The 27,803-nt window shown below is 39.2% G+C and overlaps 1 protein-coding gene across 1 annotated transcript in view; it reads left to right on the top strand.

Annotated features, from left to right (window-relative positions):
• The window catches only part of LOC121318243 (muskelin-like), a 36,895-nt gene extending 12,862 nt beyond the window's left edge, over positions 1–24,033 (top strand). Inside the window, exons 10-18 of the mRNA XM_041254701.1 lie at positions 664–876; positions 8,965–9,190; positions 11,396–11,530; positions 12,478–12,625; positions 14,414–14,528; positions 14,927–15,066; positions 16,539–16,641; positions 20,698–20,752; positions 23,635–24,033. Coding sequence (XP_041110635.1) covers positions 664–876; positions 8,965–9,190; positions 11,396–11,530; positions 12,478–12,625; positions 14,414–14,528; positions 14,927–15,066; positions 16,539–16,641; positions 20,698–20,752; positions 23,635–23,756 — 1,257 coding nt within the window. The 3' untranslated portion in view covers positions 23,757–24,033. The remainder of the gene's footprint in view (positions 1–663; positions 877–8,964; positions 9,191–11,395; positions 11,531–12,477; positions 12,626–14,413; positions 14,529–14,926; positions 15,067–16,538; positions 16,642–20,697; positions 20,753–23,634) is intronic.
• Positions 24,034–27,803: the final 3,770 nt, after the last annotated feature.

The following is a 27,803-nucleotide window of genomic DNA, read 5'->3' as shown; positions in this document are numbered from 1 at the left end:
AAAAAAAATTAAGCCGATCAACAAAACCTTCTAGATGGAGTAACTGTATCAATAACAACATAATGATTATACACTTGCACAAATAACTATAATTCAATCCATGAGAAACATCTGGACTTAAAGCAGTGGTAGCTAGCAAAATAATTTCAAAATAAGTCAGCATGCACATCAAGTCTATCTAGGTCTCAAATGTACCATTTTATATTATCATTTAAATTAATGAAATCTGGTTCTGTAGGGTTCTATACTCTGTTTGCACATAGTGTACACATACACTGCTGAAATGTTGGTCAACAGTAATAAAAGTTTTTTCTAGTAATTGTATGGTAACACTGTTCTTTGTCAGTGTCAAATATGCCCTTTCATTGTTATGTAATGCAGATTACTACATGGAACATGGTGGTCTGCCTACAGTTTCTTTTACTCAAAACCATGAGCATTTTGGTGGTTTATAACCACATGCTTTTTTGTTATACATATAACAAACTGCTAATCCCTATTGACCACCACATAGTAGATTAGTTGATCTTTTTTTTTTTAATTCTGTATTTATTATTCTAAAAAAAAAAAACTTTGAAATTCTTGACAGTTCTGGGATCAGTCAGCTAATTTTGTGTTGCAATTCATTTAAACTCAGTGTATTCACTGTCCTTGTTTTCACAGAATGGTCCCAGTGCCAGATCCTGCCATAAAATGTGCATCGACTCCCAAAGAAGACAGATCTACACACTAGGGCGCTATTTGGATTCCTCTGTGAGGAACAGCAAATCTCTGAAAAGCGACTTCTATCGTTATGATATTGATACCAACACATGGACATTACTTAGTGAAGATACATCAGCTGATGTTGGACCCAAGCTTGTTTTTGATCACCAGGTAAAAATATTATTTATATATATATATATATATATACACACACACACACACACACACACACAGTGCCTTGCAAAAGTATTCAGACCCCTGACCAATTCTCTCATATTACTGAATTACAAATGGTACATTGAAATTTCATTCTGTTAATTTTTTTTTTTTTTTTTTTAAATAAACTCAAAATCAATTATTGTAAGGTGACATTGGTTTTATGTTGGGAAATATTTTTAAGAAATATAAAAAACTGAAATATCTTGCTTGCATAAGTATTCAACCCCCACACATTAATATTTGGTAGAGCCACCTTTTGCTGCAATAACAGCTTTAAGTCTTTTGGAGTAAGTATGTACCAGCTTTGCACACAGTGTCGGAGTGATTTTGGCCCATTTTTCTTGGCAGATTTGCCAGGTTGTTCAGGTTGGTTGGACGACGCTTGTGGACCGCAATTTTCAAATAGTGCCACAGATTCTCAATGGGATTGAGATCAGGACTTTGACTGGGCCACTGTAGGACATTCACCTTTTTGTTCTTGAGCCACTCCAATGTTGCTTTGGCCTTGTGCTTGGGATTATTGTCCTGCTGAAAGGTGAATTTCCTCCCAAGCTTCAGTTTTTTAGCGGACTGAAGCAGAGTCTCTTGCAGTATTTTCCTGTATTTTGCTCCATCCATTCTTCCTTCAGTTGTAACAAGATGCCCAGTCCCTGCTGATGAGAAGCATCCCCACATCATGATGCTGCCACCACCATTCTTCACTGCAGGGATGGTGTGTCTTGAGGCATGGGCAGTGTTAGGTTTGCGCCACACATATCGCTTTGAGTTTTGGCCAAAAAGCTCTATCTTGGTCTTGTCTGACTACAAAACCTTTTCCCACATCGCAGCTGGGTCACTCTCATGCTTTCTGGCAAACTCCAGACATGCTTTCAGATGGTACTTTTTGAGTAATGGCTTCTTTCTTGCCACCCTCTCATACAGGCCAGTGTTTTGCAGAGCTCTTGATATGGTTGACTGGTGCACCATTACTCCACTCCCAGCCACTGAACTCTGTAGCTCCTTCAAAGTGATTGTTGGCCTTTCTGTGGCTTCTCTCATAAGTCTCCTCCTTGTTTGAGTGCTGAGTTTTGAGGGACAGCCTTTTCTTGGCATTGCCTGGGTAGTGTGATGCAGCTTCCACTTCCTGATTATTGATCCAACTGTGCTCACTGGGATATCCAAACACTTGGATATTATTTTGTACCCTTTCCCTAATCTATGCATTTGTATTACTTTATCTCTAACTTCTGTAGAATGCTCTTTGGTCTTCATTTTCCTTCAGATTCACAGCCTTACCAATGATCCTTCAACAGTGGGGTTTTTATCCAGAAAATGTGACAGCAACTTTAATGGTTCACAGGTGGAGGCCAATGGTAAGGTAATTGTGTCCTCGTTAGGGCAATTTCTTTCATCGGTGCAAACTGGGAGCTTCCACAGCACAGGGGTTGAATACTTATGCAAGCAAGAAATTTCAGTTTTTTATTTTTCTTAAAAATATTTCCCAACATAAAACCAATGTCACCTTACAATAATTGATTCTGAGTTTCAGTGTTTAAAAAATAAAATATCAAACAGAACGAAATTTCAATGTGCCATTTGTAATTCGGTAATATGAGAGAATTGGTCAGGGTTCGGAATACTTTTGCAAGCCACTGTGTGTGTGTGTGTGTGTGTGTGTGGTGTGTGTGTGTGTGTGTATATAATATATATATATATATATACGCACAAACACACACACACTGCACATATAATGTCTCTATAATGCACATATAGTGAAGCAAAAATGTAACTTTCCGTGAATTAACCGTGCATAAAGCACCATGTAATCAACGCTATTTTTTACAAAACAAAGAAAAGATACCTTCCTACTTATGGATCATTTTAATTAGCGGTTTTTAAACTGTAGCCTGGCTAAACGGCGGTCGGGAGTTCAGTTTGAAGCGACAGACAAGCAAATTAAGTGCGAGGAGGAGAGGGGAAGAGGGAATGGACATCTTGTTTCGCTGAGAAAGCTACAGCTCCTCTCGCAGAAAAAAAGTAAATACATTAGGAAAGATTACCACGTAATAGGCCTAATATTTAGTTATAAAACAAATGCTGAATAAGATGTCTGTTATAAAGTGCCAACTCAGCTTTTCTTCAGTTCAGATACTGTATCAAAAGGGAGAGACAGAAACAAAAGTTAGACTGAGAAGTTGTTTACAGTTTGAACAACACCGGTACTGTATTTACTGTAGAAATATTACATTAATCACTAGCATAGGGAATTGGGGGACATGCTGTAGGAGCGTTATGGGCAGTCAGCATATTTTATATGAAACCCATTTATTGTTAATTATTGACAATTGTCATGATTGAAAACCAACACCTGATGATAATTGTAGATTAAATAAGTACATAATCATCAAATGCTGAAAAAGAAATTGAAAATTTGTAATTCAAAAAAGCAGCAAAATTGGTTAACTAAACAGTACAGCAACAATCTGAAAATGGTAGTGATATAACTAAATGTCATAGTCAGAAATCGGAGAAAGTAATTCCACAAATGACCTATTTACGGAATTGATGCCTTCATCATGCCGTCTGAATGTCAGTTCTTGCTTGCCAAAGTAAACAACAGAATTAGTCAAGCTTTTAAGAACGTCACGATTTTTTCTTACTTGCTCATTGTGTTGAATTTTATCCCTACGCTTCTGCTCATTCAGTTGAATATCAATCTGGGTTTGTCCAAAAGTTTGGGGTGTTACACTTACAGTGGCTCGCAAGTGACTTTGGGAACACTCATGTTTTATTGCTGAGTTTGATAGACATCCTAGATTGCTGTAGCCAGTGCTGTTCCACAGTATAATTTTTGTAATTGGCAGCTATGTCGATTGGCATTGGTTTGATATGGAAGTTTTTAAACTTTACAACCTCACCCGTTCACACATCCACGCGAGAGCAGAACAGCGAAACAACAACACCCCGGACCAACCAGTTACCAATTATAGTCTACACCCCCCGACCAGTCACCTCAAAGCCCCACCCCCAATAAACATCTACATATATATGAAATTCATGTGCTATTGACGCCGGATGTCGTACACTGTAGCTGTCAAGGGCACTCGGTTGCTCATCAAGGGAATAGTTCCTTGGCCTCGGCGCACGGGAATAGTGGGCAGATCGTGTTACTGTTTCTCAGTGGTAAACTCACAAGAACCCTTCACTGAACGGAGAATCCTTTCAATGGATGTCCGGGCTTGCCTCTGTTGACTCATGGAGTTTGGGAACCATTCCTGCATTACAAGACATGGGTCTGATCTTTGACTGGTTGCCGTATGGGGGTGGGTAAAAAACCTCTCAAGAAATGTGCACTGGGGGTGGTTTTCTTGTCCCGACCAACCTCGCCTGGCGCAAGGAGGGCGGGGACAAAAAAGGGCAGTGGAGCGATCTAATTAAGAAGAACAGTCAAGACAAGTTTAACCAACAGAGATAGGACAGAGAAACAACCGGCCAAGGCAGCCTATACGGCTCTGTATTGTGGGAGGAAACTGTTAGAAGACCGAGTCATTATCCCAGAAAAGAATCCCTACATCAAGCAATCTCTCCCCTGAGACAGATCCAAGGATATCCAGCTTCATCACAGCATTCTTAGCGGAGTTTTAGGGGCCCGACCCCGTCACACAGTGAATCCCATCACGTCGTAAAAGAAGTTTGGCGTCCGCGTCCTCTGGTCTGTTTCTGAGGACCCCTGGCAAGCTCTAAACCGCCATTGGGGGGAGATAGGACCACCCCACAAAACCGCCCCCCCCCAGGGTCAGAGCGGTGCTACTTCATAAATATGAAAATATCAGAAGATTTGAAAAAGCCACGGGGTCGCACTGGGGGAAAAAAGGAAAAAACGGTGTCAGATACCTTTTTCCCGCAAAAAAACGAGGTTGTCTAGTGACAACATGCTGCCAATCAGGGCGCGCAAACCCCCGGACGGACGACAAGGAAAAAAAAACGGAAAGCGGACGGCGGCAGAAAAAAAAAAAAGAGACGGTTGTCGTCTAGCTGCCATATACTCCAGTCGTCAGCTGTTGTCAACGGCCATGGGCAAAATCAATTCAGGCGGATATTACCCTAAAGTAACACACACAACATTTCATCCATCCGGACCAAAGTGGAATGATAAAAATAAAACTAAATGCCTAAGAGTATCCGAAATAGGGGGAGAAGGATGTTACCAGAGACGTTGAAAACAGGCGAGGTCAAAAAAAAAAACCAGAAGAAATAATAACTGAAAAAACTGAAACCAGCAAAATAAATCACTCTATCGAAGAACTTGCAGCGAGGGGGGGAACAACAAAAAAAAAAAAAAAAAAAAGAAACAAGGGAAGGGGCAAGCTTAGAAAAAGGAAGACCTATCTTACTGTTGCACGTCGTGAAAATCTTTGGAAAGGGCGTGATCAGAGACCCAAACGAAACACATATTCAAATGAGACCTTACTATAGCATTGACAAAAAGATGGGAAAAAAAACAATTGTAACAAGTGACTCATAAAAATAAATAGGAAAAAAATTCGAATACTATGTTAAAAACCACGTTAGGTTAACAGGAAAGAAAGAACTATTAAAGGGTCAAAACGTAAAAAAAGAAAAATACGTCAACGTGAAGTGGGAAAAGTCACCCAAGAAATTAAACATAGGGCGCGCAATGCCATGGCGGACAACTATAATCGGGCTGACATCGGGTGGGCTTGGGTGGGGCCGGCAAATGGGGTCGTGGTTTTGTTGTGTTGGGGAAGGTTATACAAGGCTTGCCCAAAGAGCTGGGACCAGGGCCCACCTCAGACCCACCACGGGAAAGGGAGCGGAAAACAGACATACGGTTAAGGGTGGGGGTAAAGCGGTCGGAGGAAATACGCAAGGGGGCGTGTGTGGAGGGGGGTAGAGAAGCGCTAGCACCCCATTGCCTAGAGGAAGACGTGACCGGCTGAGGAAAAAAAGCAAAGAACGACCCAAAAAAAAAGAAGAGAAGAGCAGGAAACAAAACAAAAAGAAGAGCCAGTCGTTGGGCGAGAAATGAAAACATTAAGCCCAACCCCCGCTGGGCCAGAAGGTAAGACGTGAAAATCCGGGCAAGCGCTAGGGCTCGCGGCTTCCGCCGGGCGGGCCGGAAAATCAACATAGCTGCCTATAGAGGATAGAAAAGAAAAGCGCGGGCCCTTCAGAATCCGGGTTCGAATAGATGCGTGCTGTCGGGCCCGGGCGCGTTTGGGCTTGCGTGCCACCGGAATAAAGGCGGGGGCCGACATCGGCGCCCAGAGACATCGGTGAGGTGCCACTGGGTTGCGCGTTCGAATGACGGATCGCAGGCCACGTGCAGCGGCCCGGCTCGTTAAAGCTGCGATCTGGAAGCGGAAGGTCGCGCTGGCCGCCCGAGCCCCAGGCCGGGCGGGCCCCGTCGTGGCCCCCCGGTGCCCGGCAAGGACAGTAAGCGGCAAAGCAACGCCAGAGAAAATGAGAAGGCAAAGGGGAAACAAGAAAAAAAAAAATAAAAGGAAGTGCCGAGCGTTCAGGACCGAACAGGAAAATGGGTGCCCCGTCGCGAGAAAGAAAGGGAGGAGGCCAAAAGTGGGAAACATAACAAGCACCAGGAAAAGGCACGGAAGCGGGTGGGGGATGGGGGAAGGACGAAGGGGGAAAGGACCAAGGAAAAAGGGGGGTGGAGGAGGGGTTGGGCGGCGGGGACAAAAAGAGAAGGGGGGGGAAAAAAAAAAAAGGAAACAGAGCAGGGGGGGGCCACCGAAAAAAAAGGGGAAGAAGCGACGAACGAGAAAACGGAACAAAAAAGGGAAAAGCCGACGGAGGGGAGAGCAAAGCGGAAGCGGCACATCAGCGAGAAAAAAAACAAAGGGTAACAAGGTGCGGACGAGCCAAAAGAAAGGGAAAGGCCGAGAATGGGGAGTGGAAGGAGGAAGAAAAAAAACAAAAAAAGAGGGGGCATAATAAAGCGGGGATGAGAGGCCAAACGAAGGCAAGCATAATGAAAAAGCACACACAGGGCCCAAGGCAAGCCACAGGGGCGTCAAAAGGAACGGGGCGAGGGGGGGGAGAAGCAAGAACGAAGGCACGAAGAACGGGAGGGCAAGTGAAAAAAAAAAGGAGCAGGAAGAAAAAGCAGCAGGCGGCACAGTGCAAAGTGCCAGCAGTGGCAAAAGTCAAGGCCAGTGGGCATCACAACAAAACTACTCCGGATGGCAAACCAAAGACGCGGAGAAGGGGTATTGACAGTGTCAAAAAATTCGAAACAGGCACAGAAAATCACACATACAAACGAAGGAACAACAAAGTCATTGCCACATGCACAAAAGTCAGGCAGCAAATTGCAGCTCAAAAAAAGTGGGACAAAACAATAATCCGAGAAAAGGGGATGGGGCAGGGGGAGTTACACCAAGAAATTCATAGGAATTGCAGCAAAAAGAGTGGGAACTCGAACAAAAACACAAGGGGAACAGAGTTGGCAAAGGCACCAGGCAGTGCACAGTCAATGGCAGAAATCAGAAATGTCCAAAAAAGAAGGGAGGATGGCAGGCAAAAATAATCAAGAAAGTCACCAAAAAAAGGAACAAACGAGGCAAGACACAGCAAAGAAAGTAGGCAAAGGGGTGGGGCACCAAAAGGCAGTCAAGCAACCAAGGGGGGGGCAGCACGGCACAAAACACGAGAGGAGTAGGCCGACAAAGAAAAGACGGGGGGGGAGACGAAAAAGAAAAAAAAAAAAAAAAAGAAAAAAAAAAAAAAAAAAAAGGAACAAAATAAAAGAAATCGGCGCACACGGTGACCAAACAAAAAACGACACCGGAACAACCCCCACCCGACAAGGAAGCCGAAGGGAAAAAAAAAAGAAGAAAAAACAAAAACACAAAGAAGAGACAACAAAGGAGAGGAAAAAAAGGAAAACAAAAAAAAACAAAAAAAAAACACAGGCAAATAAACCCACAGCCAAAGAGGAGAAAAGAAGAAGGAAGAAGGACAAAAGAAGGAGGGACCAGTGGGCGGGCGCCCGGAAAGCAAAAGACGGGCGCTAGGGGCACAGCGACACCACGGGCCGAAAGCCGGACATGCGAGCCGGGGGTAGGGGGGGGGAATCCCTACGGGGAGAGAATTAAGTCTTTGATATGGACAAGAGGGCCCAAAAAGCTGGCGGGAAAGCTAAGAACCCGGTCAGGGCGGTGGCAAGGGACCAATGCAAGCAGGTGGAGGTACACACGACGCCCTGGCCCGAAAAACCCCTGCGAGACGGTCCCCCGAGAGACGGGAACAAAGAGAGGTAAGTTGGCCGCGTAAAGGGAGCGAGCTCGATAGATAGAGGGTCCAGAAAGTGTGGCACAGAGAAAATCAGAAGATATTGGCGAGGGAACGGAACTGAGCGGGGGGGGGGGCCGGGTGGGGGAGCGTAGAACGGGGCAGGGGTCCAGGCGGGCGGGAGAGGGCTGAGCGAATGGGTAATAACGGCATGGGGGAGTGCGGGGTAGGGGCAAGTGGGGAATTGTGGGCAGGCGGCAGCATGAAAGGGGAACCGGGAATCTGTTGGTCCGATTAATCTTAATTGGAGCAGCCTTAATATATATCAAGAGAGAGAGTTTAATCTGTTCTATACAGTCACTAGTTTGGATTATGTATTTGCTTTTATTTATGTAATAGATCCAAGTTTTCGTAGCAATGTAATGCTGAAAATGAGGTATAGTCTGTTAATTACTGTTATTGAATGAAATGCCATTTACAGTTAATGGTAAAAACAGTTAGAAGAAACATCATCAGTATCTTACTACTTTTACCATAACCCTTTCGCTGCTTTCATTGAACTCATTCAGCGTGGCAGCGTGGATTTTGAATATTAACGTTCCATTTTAATGGGTTTCCCGGTTAAAAATGTGAAAGTTTTGTGAAATGAGAAAGTGAAGCTCATCTAGAGGTGCCTGCTGTCATGAATGAGTTAACATACAACACAAAGGATACAGTATGTGGTGAAGGCACTTTGTTTTGCTATAGAATTAAGAGGTATTTTTGTGTTTTGTGTTTTTCCTGAATTAGATGTGCATGGACTCTGAAAAACACATGATTTACACATTTGGCGGAAGAATATTAACTTGCAGTGGCAATGTGGATGACACTCGGACTAATGAGCCACAGTTCAGTGGACTATATGCCTATCACTGTCAATCCAATACATGGAAACTTCTCCGGGAAGATTCCTGCAACGCTGGTCCTGAAGATGTCCAGTCAAGGATAGGACACTGTATGCTCTTCCACACTGTAAGTAACAGACAACCTAAATTGGGTTCAGTGGCATTTTAATTGATTCTGGTTTACTTAAGTGATGAGGTGAACTCGAAGCAGTTGGTTTTTCTCCCGAACCCAGTGCAGCACTCCCTGTGGGGCCCTAGCCAAGATCTGGAACTTTGTACAAGCTGAATTCGTAGCACACTTGCATGACTCACCCTGCACTCCATGCGGCAGTGCTTTTACTAGGTGAGCTACTGGGGACCCTGACTTGTTTAATATTTCTGTGTATTCGCTTGTTCACTTTGTTAATGTATTACACCTTTTCATTATGGTACTTTAAAAAAAAAAAAAGGGGAAGAAAATAATTGAAGAGAAATTTGACCCAAAATGTTTAGCTAAACATTTTACTGTCATAGATTACATTTTTTTTAAAGGAATTCAAATAGAGATTGGATAAAGATAACAAAATAAAACGTTCAAACCCCCAATTTACATCAAAAAGATATATGCTATTTATCTCGCTTTTTTTTTTTTTTTCCCTTATTCTATATATCTAACCTATCTCGCTCGCTCATCCCTGGGAGTAATTGTATTATAATCTAACATGGCATATATATATAAATATTATATATATATATATATATATGATATTATATCACTGTATGGGTCATAATATATCTATTCCACTCTTGTGGTTGCCTTGTACTCCACCTGGATATTTGCTACCTGTTATACATTTATAGTCAAAATGTATATGGAGGTATGTGTTAATTTTTAGATACCACAGTAAAAGCTGAAGAAGGTTCAATTGAGACTGACCTCTTCTATAAACCTACTGACATGTGCCAGTATTTGCACATGTCCTCTGCACATCCAATACACACTAAAAGGGCAATTCCAAAGGGTCTAGGAATAAGAATACAAAGAATATGCTCTAAAGAAAGTGACTATGTAAAACAGACATGTATTAAAAACAAATCTTAAAAAAGGATTCAAAGAAAGAATTATAGAGACAGTTAAGAAAAGTAGATAAACTGAAAAGAGATGATCTACTAGATTATAAAAATAGAGATAAAAATGTCAAAAGAGTCCTATTAGTAATGACTTGCTCTAAACTTTTGCCCAATATTTCTAAGATAGTTTGGAAACACTTGCGGATTCTACATAATTCAGAAAAATTGAAAAAAGTATTTCTTAAGGCCCCAGTTGTAGCATTCAAAAGAGAAGCTAATTTAGGTGATATTTTAGTTCATAGTAAACATAAAAGAATAATTGACAGAATAGGTTGTACAAGTAGTTGCACTAGTACCTGTAAAGTTTGTAAATACATGGACAAAAGTACAAATATAATTAAACATATGAACACCACATATCCACTAAATACTAATATCTACTGTAAAAATAGCAATGTTGTTTATGGAATAGCCTGTGAAAAATGTGATGAAATAAAATATGTTTGAGAGACTGGAACAACTTTATATAAAATAATTCAGAACCACCTTTCATTAATTAAAAATAAAAAAAATGAATGAATCAATAGTACAGCACTTCACCAGTTAAGGACATGACATAAATTATGTAAAGTTTGTAGTATTAGAACAGCTAAAATTAAACAATGTGACATATAGAAGAATAAAAGAAAGTAAATGGATAAATAGACTGAACACAATTATACCAGCGAGACTTAACGGAAAAGAATGAACTAATTAATTCCAATAAATAGTATAAAAACTTAAGTAATTAAATAAGCAAAATTCGTTCAAAAGTTGTGCATGTTGATGCGCTGGGGAGGTCAAATCAAGGCTGATCCTCAGAGTCAGCATTGCATGATAATATAAATATAAGTTTATATAAAGTAGTGTTAATTAGAATTAATATAGATTTAAAGATAAGTAAAAATTATGTCACAATATATAGAACATCATTACATCATGTAATAATAAATCGTGGATTTGAATATAAACAATAACATGTAGTTGTCATGCCATCAAACACCTATAAATATCTCCAATGTTTTGATTCAAACACAGGCTCCCTGGAAAGATATGTATAACATATTGAAATGTTGGGCAGCTGGCTTATATATATATATATATATATATATATATATATATATATATATATATATATATATATATATGTGTGTGTGTATGTGTGTGTATATATATATATATATATATGTGTGTGTATATATATATATATATATATATATTATTTTTTTTTTTTTTTTTTCCTGTAGAAAATCTTAACCGCTGCCTGTATGTCTTTGGGGGGCAGAGATCCAAAACATACTTGAATGACTTCTTTAGTTACGATGTAGACAGTGACCATGTAGAAATCATATCAGATGGCACAAAGAAGGACTCTGGCATGGGTACGTCATTTACTTTACAAATATATTTTGTATCAAAGCAATTATCGTGTGTTTCTTCTTATTTATTTTTTTTAATTGGAGTTGTAAGCTAACCGTGTATGTAGGTGCATTTGCACCCCTTTCCGCCGTCCAGGTATTGCAATTATTGCCGCTGACGTAGCGTTAAATAAGTGTGCAGTTACAGTATGTACAGAACATTCCTATACATCTTATTTTAGAGGTACTCTGATTTGTCATCTTAAACTTTGTCTGTGAATATAAGGATAGTTATACTTTCAGCTCTGGTTTTAACAGACATTGTGATTATTGAGAATCCTGTGTGATTTAAATAGCAATGCAGAATGTTTTTTGTTTTTTTTTCTAATCTTGGATCTCAGCAATAGACCACACACACACTTCACTGTAATTTGCTAACCGCACATTATCTTAATCAGTCTTATGTGTTTTGACATGCTAAATGTACCACATTAAAAAAGATTATTAGAACAATTCATTGAATATATTATGTTGTTACGGTGGGGAGAAAGTTGCAGGACACTTTTAATTGAAATAGAAAAAAAAAGCTACTGTCTGAATGCTATAATCTGTCCCTGGGTTGTTTCTCCATGGTCTTTCTTGGCAAACAAAAATAAAATGATCTATGTTCTAAGTTTGTCTCTAGTTTGAGTGCACAGGAACAGAATGTGTTTGGCAAATATATTTAATGGGAACAAAGTAGCCCAAAACAGGATAGTCATAGTCAAATCTTTCTCTGACTGTTCATCTGTCTAGCAAATATGCTCCTAAAAATTCAGTGCATTGTTGCAACATCAATTCGACTAAGCAACCGTACTATTTTTGGGTTAAAAAGTGGGTTACATTTTATAAAAAAATAACCTCCGTCAGCAGGCTTGATTAGTTTATGGAAGAGCACTGCTTTATATTTAGGATGTTTCTTGTCTTACCAGTCCCAATGACAGGTTTTACTCAGAGAGCCACCATTGACCCAGAATTGAACGAGATCCATGTACTCTCTGGGCTTAGCAAGGACAAGGATAAACGAGAGGAGAATGTGAGGAACTCATTTTGGATATATGACATAGCCAGAAATAGGTGGTAAGAGAAGTTTGAGACTTTGTTTTTTTTTTTTTTATAGTGCTTAGGTTTTTCTGTAGGCTATTTCGTATCTTATAACACATACACTGGGTGTACAAAACATTAGGAACACCTGCTCTTTCCATGAAATAGACTGATGAGGTGAACCCAGGTGAAAGCTATGATCCTTTATTGATGTAACCTGTTAAATCCACTTCAGTGAGCGTAGATGAAGGGGAGATAGGTTAAAGAAGGATTTTTAAGCCTTGACACAATTGAAACATGGATCGTGTACCATTCAGAGGGTAAATGGACAAGACAAAAGATTTAAGTGCCTTTGAACGGAGTATGGTGGTAGGTGCCAGACGCGCCAGTTTGAGTGTGTCAAGAACTCCAACACTGCTGGGTTTTTCACAGTCATCAGTTTCCCGTGTGTATCAAGGATGGTCCACCACCCAAAGGACATCCAGCCAACGGCACACCAGTGGTCGAAAATGGCTCGTTGATGAAAGAGGCCAAAGGAGGCTGACACGAATTGTGCAGAGCAACAGACGGGCTACAGTTAGTCAGCTGACAGTCCAGTACAACACTTGTGCCGAAAGACCCATAAAAAAATGCACGACTCGTCATACTTTGACATGAATGGGGTATGGCAGCCAATGACCTAACAGAGTTCCACTTCTTTCATCAAAACACAAGAAACTGAGGTTGCAGTGGGCTAAGGAATGAAAACACTGGACACTGGAGGATTGGAAAAACATTGCCTGATCTTATGAATCTCGGTGTGTGCTGTTTCACGGTGATGGGAGGACTAGGGTATGGAGAAAACCACATGAGTACATGCATCCATCATGCAGTGTGTCAACATTGCAGGCAGGTGATGGTGTGGGGTGTGTTTTCAAGGCACACATTGGGACCCTTGATAAAAGTGGAGCAACGTTTGAATGCCACAGGATATCTGAACATCATTGCCAATCAGGTGCATCCCTTCATGGCAGCAGTGTATCCATCTGCTTTTTCAGCAGGATAATGCCCCATGTCACAAGGGTAGGATTATCCAGGAATGTTCCACGAACATGACAGTGAATTCAGCTTACTGCAGTGGCCTGCCTAGTCACCAAATCTCAGTCCAATTGAGCATCTGTGGGATGAGATGAAACAAGCTGTTCGGTGTAGAGATCCACTACCAGCCAACTTGACACAACTGTGGGAAGCAATGGAGTCCGCATGGGCCAGCATCCCTGTGGAATGCTTTCGACACCTTGTAGAGTCCATGCCCCGATGAATTGAGGCTGTTCTGAGGGCTAAAGGGGGTGCAACTCAATATTAGGAAGGTGTTCCTAATGTTTTGTACACTCAGTGTATAGCTGTTTGTAAAGACTTCTTGTCTAAGCATTTATCTCAATTTATTACCAAGTATTTTTTTATTACTAAGTGTTTGTCTTTGTACAGAGAGTTAAAATTATGTTGTGATCAATAAAAAGTACATACTAATTATTTTGACCATTAATTCCATTTACCATGTTCTCCCTGTGCTAGCGTGGGTTTTCTCCGGGCACTCCAGTTTCCTCCCACAGTCCAAAAACATGCTGTTCAGGCTCAAGGCTGTTCAAGTTCATTGCCATGGGTTGCTCCTTGGTTGTAAAGATGAGAAGTTAGACAAAGGCAGCTTTTCTTGTTGTAAAATCAACAATTTTATAATGTTTCATTTAATAGCTGCTGACAACACACAAACCTACTAAGCCACCAATAGATGGCTGTCTCCTTGAGATGACTTTTTATTTTTATTTTTTATTTTTTTAATATAAGGTCATGTGTTTACAAGAATGATCAGGCAGTGAAAGAAAATGCAAATAAAAGTCTACTGGAGGAGGAGCCCTGCCCACGGTTTGCCCACCAGCTGGTTTATGATGAACTGCACAAGGTAATTTGTAAAGACCAATGATAAAATGTTTTTTTATTTTGGATTCTAACTTTTGCAACAGCCTTTATCAATTCTAAAATGGTGTATTAATGAATGCGGTGCTTTGCACACTACCAAAGTGTTCTGATTTGTGGGATGGTCTTCTTAAGGAGACCTTAATTTGATTTCCAGAAATGTGATCTGAAATAAAAAGATTTTAAAAAAATGTACTTTGTCACTTAAGCAACAAGTACCATTAACCATACTCCAAATATATTCTCTTTAGGTGGTTAATTGATATTGAATGGTTACTGAACACCCTTTACCTTTGCGGTAAATATAAGACCCGTGCCTTTTAGAAGTGTAACCTTGATATAGGCCAGTGTCTTTTAAGCTGTGGATATCTTACCTATATACAGGTTCACTATTTGTTTGGTGGAAATCCTGGCAAATCTTGCTCCCCTAAAATGAGACTGGATGATTTTTGGTCACTGAAGCTCTGCCGCCCATCCAAGGAGTACCTCCTCAGACACTGCAAATACCTCATTAGGAAATACAGGTATGCAAACACTAAAGGACAGTGTGTAGCACTTTTTGTTTTTGCATTAGTACAGTAATGTGCGCATTCCATTTAATGTTTCTTTTTCAAATGGGGGTAACTCATCAGAGGAATAGAACAGATTGTAGTTACATGCTTATTCTTAATCTTATATTGGTCTGTTGCTGTATTGATGTCACATTCTTGCATCGTCTTGAGAGATTTAATAGTGAACATGGCCATACGTCAGTGCTCCATAGAGCCTGGTAATTCATAGAAATACAGAGGTCCAGAAATACAAGTATAGTGTGAGGCGGATGTTTGGCAATAGACAGTGAAATGCCATCAATTGCAATAGAAGGACTACCGGTAATAGTTAGATTCTTTTCATAATTAAAAGGACAAAAAAGCAAATAACTTTAATTTCTAAACACACATTTGTTTGTTATAGGGGTTTATAAAGTAGCTAATAAATTCATTCAAGTAAATCTTACCTAGCGTGCAGTTCTACTTATTATTTAGGTCTCACGTGTGCCATTTGGAAAGAAGACAATTTGTGTTTTTATTCAAATTATATATATATAGTGTGTATAAGTATAGTACCATACTAGGTTAATTAAATATATGCACTTTAAGAGTTTTATTTAACCAAATATGGCACAGTACAAGATGCTGTACCATTTTTTTTAATAACAAGAGTGAATATTTATGGAATTGTTTCATTAGCTATCATCTACTGTCATCCCAGATGACATCCCATGTCATCTGCTTTTTGAAATTAATCTGTGAACATTTTTCATGTATGATAAGGTTGTGTACAATGTAGAAGACAGTTGTTATTGACACTTTTAGACTTTGAAGGGCATACATACAGTTCGTTTTACAGCATAATGTAATATTAGGTAGTCCAAGATTAGTGCTAAATTCAAGGTCTGTGAAACCAGCCTATAAAATCTTTACTTAGCCGTATTGCTTTGACCTCTTTACAGCTGTTGGTAGTGGCATATCTTTGTTAATATCAAGTACTTTATTAAAATGTCTCTTATCTGTATCCTCTCTGCCTTTTAATATAGTGACACCTTGTGGTTATTTTTGTAAGAAGTAACTTGCTGTTGTGCAGTTAGATTTCTTTTGTTAGTTCCTCAGCTCACCCCTTCATGAAATCCTAATGTACTAAACTTACTGCATCTGCAGAGCTGTAAATGTATATTAATTACCTTCCAATCTTCTACAGTACAGTTACATTTTAATGTATTGTTAAAAGCTTGTGTGGTTAGCGTTCTCTCAATGAAAAAAAAAATAATGATAATAATAAAAGGCTGCTCCACCCATCCTTTTTTTGGGGGGGGGGGGGGGGGGGTGTTGGCTGCCACTGTAGTCACGGAATTTGGTCTAGAATCAAAAATGTAAACTGATAGAGAGAGTTTTTTCTTTTTTTTTTCAGGCTTCATATCCAGTAACCACTCCTGTGCATTCTTTTTAATTTTTTATAGGTTTGAAGAAAAAGCTCAGACAGACCCTCTAAGTGCTTTGAAGTATTTACAAAATGACTTATCTGTAACTGTTGATCACTCAGACCCTGAAGAGACGAAAGAGGTACGTGGAGTTCCTATTTAGTTTTCAATAATAATAATAATAATAATTATAGAGTATAGATATAGATAGATAGATAGTGTAATACATAATTTTTTATTTTTTTTTTATTGTCAATCTAACACTGCCACTTCAACTTCTGGTGTCTCATAAACAATTTCGGATGAAGCCTTAATATTTTCAGTACCATGAAAATTTTGTGGCACCGTTCACTTTGACCTGTGACCTAAGATGGCTTGCATGTTGTAATTCTCTTTTGATTGTGGGTACCACACAAGAAAAATTAACCCCTTTGTGGCAGTAATTTTACAAAGCAATCAACACTACACAGTCAAAGCCTCATATCATGTCGTGTTGAAATTAGGTTTCTTCTTGCTACCTTCTACAGAGGTGGTACACTTTGAGTTATTGTCTTAATATTTTTACAGTAGCTACTTCACTTTCACCTGTTGCCCCGCCTGGGGCATAGGCCGCCAGCAAACTCTCTCCAGCCATCCCGGTCCTGAGCCAATCGCTCCAGCTGTCCCCAGGTGTGGCCTGTTCTCTTCATGTCTGCCTCCAGGTCACAGCGCCATGTATTCCTTGGGCGACCTCTCTTCCTTTTCCCCTGCTGGTTCCAGGTGAGGGCTTGCCTTGTGGTGCTGGATGCAGGCTTGCGGAGCATGTGGCTGATCCATCTCCAGCGTCTTTGGAGGATCTCTTCTTCTGCAGGCTGCTGTCTCCTCCACTGCCACAGTTGTTCATTACTAATTCTGTCTGGCCAGCGAATTCGCAGAATCCTTCTGAGGCAGTTGTTGATGAAAGTCTGGATTCTCTTCATGGTGTTGACGGTGGTTCTCCAGGTCTCGGCTCCGTAAAGTAAGACAGGCTTCACGATGGTGTTAAAGATCCTGATCTTGATGACTGTCAGGTCTGTGGATCTCCAGACATTCTTCTGCTGTTGGAAAGCCGCCCTTGCCTTGCCAATTTGGGTTCTAACATCAGCTTCTGTCCCACGCTGTTTGTCAATGATGCTGCCAAGGTAGGTGAAGCTGTCCACCTCTTCTAGCACCGCACCTTCCAGCCTGATGGGTGTGGTATTTGCTGTGTTGACCTTGAGGATCTTGCTGTTTCCCCTGTGGATGTTGAGGCCCAAGCAAGCTGAGGTTTCCGCAATGATGCTGGTCTTTTCTTGCATCTGTTGCTGGGTGTGGGAGAGAAGGGCCAGATCGTCGGCGAAATCAAGGTCGTCCAACTGTGTCCAGAGAGTCCATTGGATGCCATTCCGCTTTTGGGTTGTTGATGACTTCATAACCCAGCCTATCACGAGCAGGAACAGGAAAGGTGACAGCAAACATCCGTGTCTCACTCCTGTCCTTACTTGGAAGGCGTCGGTGAGTTGTTTTGGATGATGTTCATGATCTTCTCCGGCACACCGTAGTGACTCAGCAGCTTCCAGAGGGTCTGTCTGTCTACGCTGTCAAATGCCTTTTCATAGTCAATAAAGTTGACATAGAGGGGCGAGTTCCACTCCAGTGACTGTTCCAAGATGATGCGCAGCATCACTATCTGGTCAGTGCAGGATCTATCCTTGCGAAAGCCAGCCTGCTGATCTCAGAGCTGGGGGTCGACTGCGTCTTTCATCCTGTTCAGTAGGACTCGGTTGAACACCTTTCCTGGGATGGACAGCAGCGTTATCCCTCTGTAGTTGGAGCAAGAGCTGAGTTCACCTTTTTTTGGGAGCTTGATGAGGTAGCCCTCTTTCCACTCTCTTTCCAAGGAACTTGCTCCTCTTCCCAGCTCTGGCTGAAGAGTGGGTAAAGCATCTCCATGCTGATCTCTGTCAGTCTTCAGCGCCTCCACCGGAATGGTCCTGCAGACTTGTCATTCCTTAGTTGCTTGATGGCCATGCGGATCTCCTCCTTAGTAGGTATACTGCAGTCGATCGGCAGGTCGCTATCAGCCAGCTGGATATCCGGTGGTTCCTGTGGAGCTGGTCTGTTCAGCAAATCCTCAAAATGATCCCCTCGTCTGTTCCTCTGCCCCTCTTCATTTGGTATTGTCCTCCCTTCCTTGTCCTTCACGGGTCTTTCTGGTTTGCTGAACATTCCTGACAGCTTCTTGATAGTGGCGTACAGGCCCTGCGTGTTTCCCTGGTGAGCTGCTTCCTCTGCTTCTATTGCCAGTGACTCCATGTAGTTGCTCTTGTCTTTCTTGATGCTTTTCTTGACACTCCAGTTCACTTCAGAATACTCTTCCTGTGCCTTGGCTTTTCCAGCTCGCGTGCGACTGTTGTTGACTGCTGCCTTCTTCATTTTCCTCTTCTCTGTCATCTTCAAAGTTTCTATAGACATCCATTCCTTTTGGTTGTGTTTCTTGATGCCCAGGACTTCTTGACAGGTTGATGATAGTGCCTCCTTTACTCCTTGCCATTTCTCGTCGATGGTCTCTTCCTCTAGCAGCTCTTGTAGGACCTGAAACTTATTGGAGAGTGAGATGGTGAACTGTTCTAGCTTGGTTGGGTCTTTCAGGAGCATGGTGGTGTAACGCTGGCGTTGGTTGGTCCCTCTTATCCAATTCCTCTTCAACTTAAGCTGCAACCGGGCAACAAGGAGATGATGGTCTGAAGCAACGTCTGCTCCTCGTTTGACGCGTATATCCTGAAGAGATCTTCTGAACTTCTTCCCGATGCACACATGGTCAATCTGGTTCTCCGTCGACAGGTCTGGTGATACCCAAGTCGCCTTGTCTATCCTTCTGTGATGGAAGACGCTTCCTCCGATAACCAGGTTGCCTGTGGTGCATAGGTCGGCGAATCGTTCCCCGTTGTCATTCATCTCACCCAGCCCCTGCTGCCCCATGACCTCCTCATAGCCCCTGTTGTCACTGCCGAACTTGGCGTTGAAGTCGCCCATGACGATGATGACGTTCTGTCCTGGGCGGTCCTGTACAACGGTAAGCAGTCTGTTGTAAAGTCCTCCTTGTCCTCCTTTTCACTGTCATTCGTTGGTGCGTAACACTGGATGACGTCCATGTTGATCCTCCTGTTTTTGGTACGGAAGGAGGCTGTGATGATCCGTGGGCCATGTGCCTCCCACCCAACGAGCGATCCCTGGGCTGTCTTAGATAACATCAAGGCGACTCCCTGGGTGTGCAGCGCGTCTTCTTCCTCATGCCCCGAGAACAGCAGCAAATTCCCTGTGGCAGGCCTCCTCTGACCAGAACCAGTCCATCTTGACTCGCTGATTCCAAGGATGGCAAGGTTGTAATTCCTCATCTCGGCAGCCACTTGTGCAGTCTTTCCTGTTTCGTACATGGTGCGCACGTTCCATGTTTCGATGGTGATGGTGGTCCTGGTGGAGATAATGGTCATCGGCCTGGCAGCTTCCAGAGACTGGCTTTCACTACCTGGCGTCATAAAACCTCCAGCTGGAGATCCATCCTCTCCTAGTACCGAAATGTTTGTTGTATCTGTTGCCGTTTTTGTAGCAGTGGGTTTTTCTACGGGGAGGGGTCTCTAGCCCCTCGCCCAACCCTCCTCCTTTCTCATCACGGGCTTGAGACTGGCAATGGCAGAGTTGTAGCTACATAGTAGCTACACCACTTCCATTTTTTTATTCTATTTTCAAACTACTCAGTTAATATCTAATTTCCCATTACATTATGACCCTAGAGTTGCTTTGTGTATGTATATATAATATATATATATATATATATATATATATATATATATATATATATATATATATATAATATATATATATTTTGTTTGAGATATTTTTATTTGCATTTTAACTAGTTTTTATTTTTAGAAATGTACAGTTTTTTTAAAGGAGGAATGTTCAGGGTTAGAAACTCACAAAAGTCTTGTACGCAATCCTGGGTTGCTGAACTTCTCTGAGGACCAGGTGCCAGTAATTTGTTTCAATGAAAATGTTTCAAACCCTGGGATGAACCCTGTTTCTATTATAAATACCAAACAATATATATTAAGTTGTTGTGTTCTTTGTATTATGAATTATGAAGTGGAACAAGATGCTTGTATTCTCATGCTTTACCATCTGTTTGTTTACTGTTCAGTTTCAACTCCTGGCTTCCGCACTTTTCAGATCCAGCTCAGACTTCATACCACTGGGTAAGTGAACAGACTACTGTGCTTGTAATTATAGCTAGGTCTATTTTTTTTTCACTGTAAAACATTGCTTATTTCACGGTCTAAAAGGTATTTCAAGATATTTCACAGTTAAAGATAAGATTTATTAATGCAGAAAACAATAGCATTGTCACATTCAAAATAATATTTATATCTAGTTACTATACAATAAATATTCCTAAATATTTAAATGCTTACCTGAGAAACAGTAAACGCTAAATTGTATGTTTCATTTATTTATGTCCATCTTTTAAAGATATTCTATTTTCGCCCATTATCAAACAAAATAAAAGGACAAATACATATAAAAATAACAAGAGATGCATGAAATGCCCCCTACTTGTACTGGACCTTTAGCAGCTGATGTATTTTTCATTCAAGACCTTGAAAAAAAAAAAAAAGATAATAATAATAATAATAATTGCAGCTCTATTCTGTCTGTTCAGTCATTTACAGGAGGCAACTAAACTGGCTGCCTGGTTCCTAAATAAAGTGTAACAGGTGTACCGTCAATAAGGCAAATGTTTGCTGTATTTATTTTTGTGACAAAATATGTTTATTTACACTATTCTTTCAGAAATGGGAATGACATATTACACAGCAATGGGTAGTTTCCACAGAAATTGTGAAATCTGTTGTGAAAAAAATCTTTAATTCTAGCTCTGGTTGTATTCTATGTGTGAGCTTAACTGCTTTCCTTGGCTGTTCTTTTTCTAAATGTTATAATTAAGTTAATTATTAATTATAATATATTTGTATAGTTTCACTGCTGGAAGTCCTGTGGTTGTAAATTACTTTTTATTTTTACATATCTATTTGTATCATAGTATATATATCTATAAATTTAATAGATTACCTTGTAAACACAACACCACACACCCAACACACACATTTACACACATATATATATATATCTATATATATATTAATGTGTGTGTGCGTGTGTGTGTAAACATTGGCCACCCCCTGGAAAACCGGTGGGGACCTTTTTACCAACAATGAATCTTTCAGTGAACAGAAGTTGACCTGACCTCTGCATAGTACAAAGTTAAACATCACACCTTTCTGCAAATTTGAATACAGGATTACTATATATTTGCATTTATTACGGATTCTAAATAATGAACAAAAGTGAACACGGCACGTGCAAAATTTGGGCCCCCTTTTGGACCATTCTTAATTACTTTCTTAAAAAGATGATTATTAAGGCCCAGAAAGGTTGATTCACTTCTTAGGGCTTCAGTTAGTCAGATGAAGTCAATTCCAGTGTTGAACTATTACTCTGAAGTAACTGCATACCTCCTAATCTGTCAGACTGATGGTTGTTCTGCCTGGTTTCAACAACCATGGGCTCCTCTAAGCAGATGTCTGAGGACATGAAAATGAAGATAATTGTATTTCACCAAACAAGAGAAGGCTATAAAAAAACTCTCTCAACACTGCAAGCAATTTCAACTGTCAGAAACATTGTCAAGAAATGGAAGTTAAATGGAATGGTTAAAGTCAAGGCAAGATCTGGAAGACTAAGAAAAATATCACATAGACTTGCCTGAAAACTGGTCAGATCTGCACAACAGAACCCACAGGTCACTGCAAAGGACCTTCAGAACAGTTTAGCTGACACTGGAGTAGTTGTTCACAGGTCCACAATACAGCATACCTTACACAACAAGGATCTGATTGGGAGAGTTGTGAGAAGAAAGCCTTTTCTACGACCTCATCATAAAAGTCAGCATCTAAAGTATGCAAAAGAAAACCTTGACAAGCCTGAAGCTTTTTGGAACAATGTGCTTTGGACTGAGGAAACGAAAATTGAACTGTTTGACCACAACCAAAGAAGGTACATTTGGAGAAAAAAGGGTGAAGCGTTTCAAGAAAAGACCACCTTGCCAGCTGTTAAGCACAGGGGTGGCTCTGTAATGCTTTGGGGTTGTGTGGCAGCCAGTGGAACCGGAAATATTGTGCGGGTGGAAGGAAGAGTAGAGTCAACTAAATATCAACAAATCCTAGAAGCTAATGTGCTAAAGTCAGTCAGGACACTGAAGCTGAAAAGAGATTGGATATTTCAGCAAGACAAAACATACCTCAAAATCAACCATGAAATATTTAAAAGAAAGGAGGAGAAAGGTTTTGGAATGGCCGGCACAGTCCCCAGACTTGAATATTGTTGAAAATCTGTGGGGAGATCGCAAACATGCAGTGCATGCAAGGAGACCTAACAATCTTTCTGAGCTGGAAGAGTTCTTAAGGAAGAGTGGGAAAAAATTCCAAAGGCAAGAATAGAAAGACTCTTAGCTGGCTACAGGAAACGTTTGGAAGCAGTTATATCTGCCAAAGGAGGTGTTACCAACTACTAAGTGACAAGGTGCCCAAACTTTCGCACGCGCCATGTTCACGTTTGTTTATTATTTTGAATATGTAATAAATGCAATCTTTTAAAATTTGCAGAAAGGTGTCATGTTTAACTTTGTACTATGTAGAGGTTAGGTCAAGTTCTGTTCACTGAAAGATTCATTGTAACATGCATTTTTTTCAGGGGTGGTCAAACTTTTGCATACAACTCTGTGTGTGTGTGTGTATATATATATATATATATATATATATATATATATATATATATATATATATATATATATATATATATATATATATAGCCGCCATACATTTAATAATTTATTGTTATTGTTTTCCCCTTTGAAAAGGAATATGTTGTGTAGTGGTGCATTTGTTTTTCTGCACAAGAACAGTAGGAAGTGGATGCGTCTTTTTAATGATCTAGAAAAAGTAAAGTTTTTAAACACATGTTTATTTTCATAGGAATGCAAATGCTTGGTAAAGCAACATGTTTACTGTTTGTTGTGCAGGTTTTTCAAACGTGGATCAGACCTATGCTCAGCGGACTCAGCTGTTTGACACTCTGGTGAATTTCTTCCCCGACAGCATGACTCCTCCAAAAGGCAACCTGGTCGACCTCATCACGCTGTAGCAGAGCAAGGAAAAAGCACCATTTTAGTATTTTATTTAATAGCAACTAGAAATATTTTTATAAAGGTTCTAGTTCCAAAGTGCTGGTTAAGTGATTATTTACCCGTTTTTTGGGGGGCTGAGTTTGTAATTATAAAATCCAGCTTGAGTGGTTTTGGTCAGAAAGTGCTACCTTTGGCTTTTTAATCAAGTTCCCATAGTTGGTATAATTTAATTTCAAAGGTTTGTATCTCAGCAGTGACAGATATAGATAATGTTTGATTAAATCAGCAAAATCACATTGGTCTTTCTATTGAGACTCATAGTCTAGGCTTATAGTTGCCTGAAGTTGGATTAAAATGTACTGAAGTATTATTTAGAATAGTAATTGCAGAATACTTTTAGGTTCATTTTTTTATTTTTTATTTGTTTTTTTTTGCTACCCTGCCATACTGCACTTTTTACTTATTTGCTAAGATACACTGATGGCAATTTTTGTGTTTTTCTGCAGATATCTTTAAAAATCAAGAATACTGTAAAGTCACCTATTGGAATCGTAAGATTTGAAGAATGTCAAGACTTTTGTAGTCCTTTGGTATGTTTGCTATTTAACTTGATCCAATATTGTTTTAAGGGCTTTTTTTTTTACATACCATTTAAAAATATAAATTTTTAAAATGTCTGCAGCAATTCATTAAAATACCAACCGCCTTGTCAGTTCTATTACAATGTGTGAATGTAACAGGTTACTGAAAGTCAGAATTAGTATTTAGTGCAATCCAAGAGTTTGATGAATGCGAAATCATTAGTTCTTTTGTGAGAGCTTAGTGATCTGAAGAACTGATGGTATAGACGCACACAAAATGAGGTCTTGGCCCTAGCTGGTATTTTTCAATGATGGTACAATATGTGTGCCTTTTTACTGCCAAAAATTTTACAAAGTAATTTAGAAAAAAAAAAAGTCCAACTAAATATGTTGAATCAAAAGATTTTTTTAGTGAATTACTCATTTCTTTTATATTAGCTACTCCACCTAGCTTTTGCTTTTAAACCAATGAAAGTTATGCTCAGAAAGACTTCAAGTCCTTTCCTCTTGAAAGTGCTCGAGTTATTTAACTTACTGATGTTGCCAAAACTATTTTTACAGTAAAATGACGTGAATGTGCTGCTGATAATGGGTTCAGGGGTCATCTCATGTCTTGCTTTGTGTCTGTATTTTATAGTGTATATATATATATATATATATATATATATATATATATATATATATATATATATATATATAAAACAAAATTAAGATTGAAAAAAGTAGCTGTATCATGAAATTGGAAGATTATAGTGGTATTTAAAATCAATTCTCCTAAAAAATCCACCGGTTATGAAAGTAATAACAGTATATAAGAATAGGGTTTATAGGTAAATGTTGGATTATGTGACTATTCTGCATTCCTGTCCCTGCCTGTGATTGCCGAAACAACTGTGAGAGTAGGATTATGCAATATGGGTTTATTCCTATCACTGTGTTGGTTGTAAGTGTAGTCTACATAAGAAGAAAAATACAATATATAATTAAGGAAAAATCATTAACAGATGTTATAGTTTTTTTAACCTTACATTGGCAATTAGAACGTATTAGTCCCCATCAGACCTTCGTCATAAGTTTACTGCATCTAGTCTTTTCTTAACATTTTTTTTTTTTTTCACAACCTTTACTTTGGCTGACTCAGCATAGCTTGCTTTACTAAAAGTAAGAAACTCCTTTTTAAATAGTTGTTCCTACAAGTTTGAAAGTGGTCATGAATTTCCACAAATTGGCAAATTTTTTTATGATTTTAGAAATATTTATGGCTTCTGTTAGTTAGATCAATCATTTTTGCGTGATCTGCCAACTTGGACTATATCCTTTAGGAATACCCATTGTTTACTAAATTTGAGAGTAGAAAAATAAAAGTTAAAATTACAAAAGTCTTACTTTGAAATTATTTTATGCAATATAGCATTTGTAAACGGAAAAAATAGCCTTTTACAATGCTGTATCTAAGAACAAATATATATCTTGTGGAATTGTGTTTAGTGTGCAGTAAACTGGAGGTAAATGCAATGTTGGATCTTCAACATGCCTCTGTTTCCCATGTGTACAGTGATTTGTCAGTACTGTAGTAGATCTTGCTGATCTCACTTCAATAAATACACTACTGATTGCAGAAGAATGCATGGCGCTTTACTTTTCCCAGTTTCATTGTAGAGCTAGATGGGATTCATTTACAGTGAACAGAGGATGGGATGTGGGGCTGGTTTTAAATGATCTTTCTTACATGCTCCAAAAAAGCTGAAGCAAACTTGGTCATCTTCTCTTTCAGTTCCGTTATGACTTGCCTAGCTTGATTAATCCAGTGTGTAATGGGTTCTACTTTTTCTAGTCATTTGATTTTAAATAAAAGTTTAGTTTTTTACTCATTACAATGTAAAATATCACTCAGGGTACAACGATTCATTGTCATGCTGGAAAAACAATGATGCAAATATATAAGGATTATAAACTATAACTTCTTTTATAGAAGAGAAAATTATTAAATGATTTAGTTGCTAGATGTAGTTTGTTAGCATTTAATATATCATGTAAGATGTTTGATAACCATTCTCATTGTATATTACATTAAAAAAATAAAAGGGCAGCCTATGTTTTTCATGTTACAGTTTTGAGATAAACTATTATTTGAGAAGATTGAAGCCAGAAAACATTAAGTTTTATCATTAACATTTTTTTTTTTTTTTTTTTTTTTTTTTTTTTAATATACTTGTTGGACTAGCCAAATCAACTCCTTAACAAACTGATATGACTAAGTTGAGTTTGGATTTTGTTTCATATCCTAAAAGGGAAACCGTTGAAGATGTTGCGTTTTTAGTAATTTTTATTAACCCTTTCCGTCCTGAATTTTTTGTTGAGCTGAAGAATGCGAAATTAAGTTATATAATTAAAAAAAAGGAACTGCTTTTATTGAGTATACATGAGAACAGGACACAATGTAGGAGAAACATACTAGGAGTCTAGTGGTGTTCCAGCGTGGTTTCTGACAGCATATGTTAACATACCAGTACCTTGAGGTCCTGACAGGGGCTAAAAGGGTTAAAGTTGGGATTGAAATTAATGCTTTGTACTTTCACTGGCACAACATAATTTCATTTGATTTACTAAGGTGCATGAACCAATTTTAAATAGTACAAATTTTCAGTACAAGTGTGATTTTTTTTTTTTTCATTAATGCAGTGAAATATTATGATGACTTCCAATAGTCTCTAAATTACAGTACTGGTATGTTAGCCTTCCTGATTGCCGTGAGGTAAAAATGAAAACCTTACAAGTCTTTGTCATTTCTTTTGAACAAAATTAAATGTATATTCCTCAAATTACAAGAAAAATGCAGAAATAAATGTAAATGGCCACTACTCCGAATGCTTGCATGATGGTTAACTTATCAGAAGATTTGATGAAGAGGCCTGTTTTCATTTTATGGCATGGTATTGGTCTATTTGTCAGGACTTCATGCCAGTGAAAAATGTTGAGCACCTTCAAAAACACAATGCCAAATCCATTTTTTTGCATTATTGTATTTTTCTTGTCATTTACCTGTTAAGTTTTGTCTTGAATGGACTGTTAGTAGGATACTAGATGAGTAAATTTAAGTAAATTTTGTTTTGAGACCCCGGGATTGTTTGTGTGTGTGTGTATATAATATATAGTTTGATGGCACTACTCTTAATTTTGAATGTGTAGACTTAATTGTAGAATTACATTGTATGTAATGTACATATGGAAAAAGATTGTATTTTGTTCAGTTTTCTTAATAAAAGATGCAAAACCTTTTTTTTGTCACACTAAACATGATCTATATGAAATGAAGCCATCTAACTTATAATACTGTGTGTACAGTTTAGTGATTCTTCTTTCTGTTGTATCTGATTTGGCAGACCCGTATCGCATAACCTATTGACAAGTATTACTTACAGCTACATTTCTTTACACTAGATGGTGCTACATATTATGATTTCTATTCATCCTCATTCTGAC

Source organism: Polyodon spathula, chromosome 7 (genome assembly GCF_017654505.1).
Source record: "Polyodon spathula isolate WHYD16114869_AA chromosome 7, ASM1765450v1, whole genome shotgun sequence".
NCBI lineage: Eukaryota > Metazoa > Chordata > Actinopteri > Acipenseriformes > Polyodontidae > Polyodon > Polyodon spathula.
Note: the sequence above shows the minus strand (reverse complement) of the source record. Positions and strands in the feature narration are given on the sequence as shown.